This window comes from Zea mays, chromosome 4 (genome assembly GCF_902167145.1).
Source record: "Zea mays cultivar B73 chromosome 4, Zm-B73-REFERENCE-NAM-5.0, whole genome shotgun sequence".
NCBI classification, from domain to species: Eukaryota; Viridiplantae; Streptophyta; class Magnoliopsida; order Poales; family Poaceae; genus Zea; species Zea mays.
The window spans coordinates 238,157,835-238,160,934 of NC_050099.1; the positions used below are offsets into that span (position 1 = coordinate 238,157,835).

At 50.3% G+C, this 3,100-nt stretch overlaps 1 protein-coding gene across 1 annotated transcript; it reads right to left on the bottom strand.

The window, feature by feature from the left end:
• Window positions 1-770: 770 nt before the first annotated feature.
• On the bottom strand, window positions 771-1,755 carry LOC100273352 (uncharacterized). Its single transcript, NM_001159432.1, has one exon. The coding sequence runs from the start codon at window positions 1,748-1,750 to the stop codon at window positions 1,145-1,147; it is 606 nt and encodes a 201-aa protein (NP_001152904.1). The 5' UTR covers window positions 1,751-1,755; the 3' UTR covers window positions 771-1,144.
• Between the last annotated feature and the right edge of the window lie 1,345 nt (window positions 1,756-3,100).

Sequence of the window (3,100 nt, forward strand, 5' to 3'; positions counted from 1 at the left end):
GTGGCTCGTTTGGTCATCTCTACGATATAACCAATTACCAGCCTAGCTTTGATGCTGCGCTGGAGAGTTGACTCTGCAAAATCCACACAGAAAATGTAGTGTTCTATCCTACGGGATCCCACTACATGGAAAAATATATAGAAATAAAAAAAAACACTAGGGCTGGAGAAAACTCCACACCGCCAACTGCCAGTGCATGTTACGTGGTTGTGATTGAAGGCGAGAGTATAACTGTACAAATTAAGGCGTTGCCGTGCGTGCGTGGAGGGGAGGGGGCCGATAGAGAGGGAAATCGGCTAGAAATCTCGGCTAATTTTTTTCAAGCTTTGACGAAGTTTTAGCTCGAATCTGAAGAAGAAGAAAAAAACTGAACGAGAAGGAACCAAGATTACAGGCTAGAAATCTGCTGGCTGATGAAAATTCTGAATCCTACTGTGACACCCCCGTTCCATTTGCGGTATATATGTGCTGCCACAAATTCAGACCTTCTTCCTGACACGTATGATGCTGCGTCACTGTTTAGTATGGCAGCAAAACAAACTAGGGGTTGATTTGATGATCATGAATCCTAATCCTCTTGCTATTTAAATTTGAATAGTAAGGGTATTCCTCCCCCACATGTCTCTGATCACCAAATCAGTCTAGAGCACTAGACGATGGAGGAGCAGGTCAGGATTTGATCACTTCACCGGCTTCTGAGATACAGTTACAATAGTGAATCCGAAGCCGGCCTTTTCAAAGAGGCCATCAACAGCAGTCTTGCCTGTAGTAGTAGTAATAATTTACAGAAATCTTATTCTATACACACATATATACATACGCAGCACCTATATTTACATAGACCAGAGTCCAGATATCTGTTCTGTAAAGAGGAGTAGGACACCCACAGCATGAACTTCCTCCTTCCCTCACAAGACACGAGATCACTCACCAAGAGAAGAAGCTCCACAGCTCATGCTAGTATGCTACTACATACAACCAAATCCATCTCCTAAAGATTAAAAAAACTCCTAACTCCAAGAACAAGTAACAGGAGGTACTGGTGCGGCGGTGGGCATGCAGTGCACCAGCTCATATGGTAGACCGTACCGTAGTAGTACCACTCCGATAGGCCGGTGGGCACGGCGATGGAGCTGGCGATCGATCACCACCAGCCGTAGGCCGCGCCGGAGCACTTGCCCTTGATCCAGCTGACGCCGCGGCGCACCGACTCCCGGACCTTCCCTTCCACGCCGTACGTCTTGTACACGACCAGCCGCCGCCGCTGCACCTCGGCGTCGTCCGCCCCCGCCCGCAGCTTCCTCCTGGGCGCCGGGACCGCGCCGGCGGTGTCGTCCATCGCGGCGAAGGACGGGGCGTACCCCCTCAGGTTGACGGAGCGGCGGTTGGCGGAGGTCCAGTTGGTGACGCTGCCGGAGCGCTTCAGCTGCCCGCCGGTATCGGCCAGGGTGGGCCCGTAGGAGGCCGCGTAGGAGGCGCTGTAGGAGCGCAGGTTCAGCCCCGGGGCGGCCCGGCCACCGGCGGCGGCGGTGGGGCCGCTCTTGGTGCTCCCGGCCCGCTGCACGGGCGGCGGCGCCGGCGGCGTGCTCCACGAGCTCACGCTCCTGGCGCGCTGCACCGTGGACGGCGCCGCTGTCGTCGGTCGCTCGTAGGAGGCGCTGTAGCTCCGGAGGTTCATCGCCCCCGCCCCCGCCCCGGCGCCGTACTGGCTGCCCCTCTCCGCGCACGACAACGACCTCTCCATTGCCATCCCACTCTTTCTCTCTCTGCGACAACGGACAAGCAAGCAGCGCGAGGAGAGGAGGGGCGGGAGGCCGCCTCTTTATGATGGCCGGGTAGCCAGGTGGCCCGGGAGGCGTAGAGCAGCCCGTGAGAGGCTGGCTTTCTGAGCCGTCGGATGCAAGAACCTGCGTGCTATCGACGGTTATTAGTATCCGTCCTGCAAGCTGTCGGATAGGAGAATTGGCAGCTGAGATGGGTGGGGGACGGTGCTGCTCAATTCTTCGTCGTGGCGATTTATGTGACATTTAAAGGCTGTCGATTCGGGATTTTTGTTCGGCTTCATTGCCAGCTGCCCTAGACCCCTAGCGCATCGTCGAGCAAGAAGCTAGAATAGTAACTGCACCTTATCCTTTTGCTCCCTGCACATCCAAATTATAACAAAATTCTTATGAACCGATAAGGGCTTGATCATAATATCTACAATCTGAACCTTATGAAACGACCCGCACACCAAGTTATTGAGTGGAGACATGATCGGATGATCATATACAAAGTAATAATCGACATCCACGTGTTTAGAGAACCGATAAAATATGAGGTTGGCACAAAAATAGGTGACTGATGTTATTGTCACACCCGTATTTAAAGCGAAATCCAGATACATCTCATATGTGCGTTATAATCAAGTCCACACATATAATGACTCGGTGTATAGAGACGAATATCATAATCTTTATTACATTACAAGAATGTATTACAAAATAGCTAATGATAAATTAAATTGAACTAAGATAACTATCTCGACGACGCCATAGTTGACTAGGAGACGACGCCTAGATATTATAGGTCAATTGCTAACTTTGAGCTACATATTAGGCACTAAAAATGGATGACTTTGACTCTTTAGGACATGAAATATTATTAAGATGCATAATCAACTAAACAACTTGAGACGAGGGGTAACTAACATAAGCATGTTATTGGGTGCGACTGGTAGATCAACCAATTAGGGTTTGTTTGAGGGTGGCACCATCATATTGTTTGAGAGAGTACATGCCTCCATCATAATGCCCCTCAAGAAGACTTATCCATGTTAATGAATCCTTTTATAGAAAAAGACATAGATAAAATTCAAAATAAACATTGATATCACCTGAGAAATTGTGGACAGAGATGTGTTTGGCAATGTCGAGTGTCGGTGCTTTGGGTCCGACCGCACACCCGGGGTTGCCCCTCAAGGTGTTTTTAGGAGTAGGACGGTGTCGCCGACTGTAGCTAAATGGTTCGTGCCGGATGCACGAGGAACAATGGACAATGTTTACAGGTTTGGACCGCTTGGAGATGCGTAACACCCTACATCCTGGTGAGAATGTTTTAC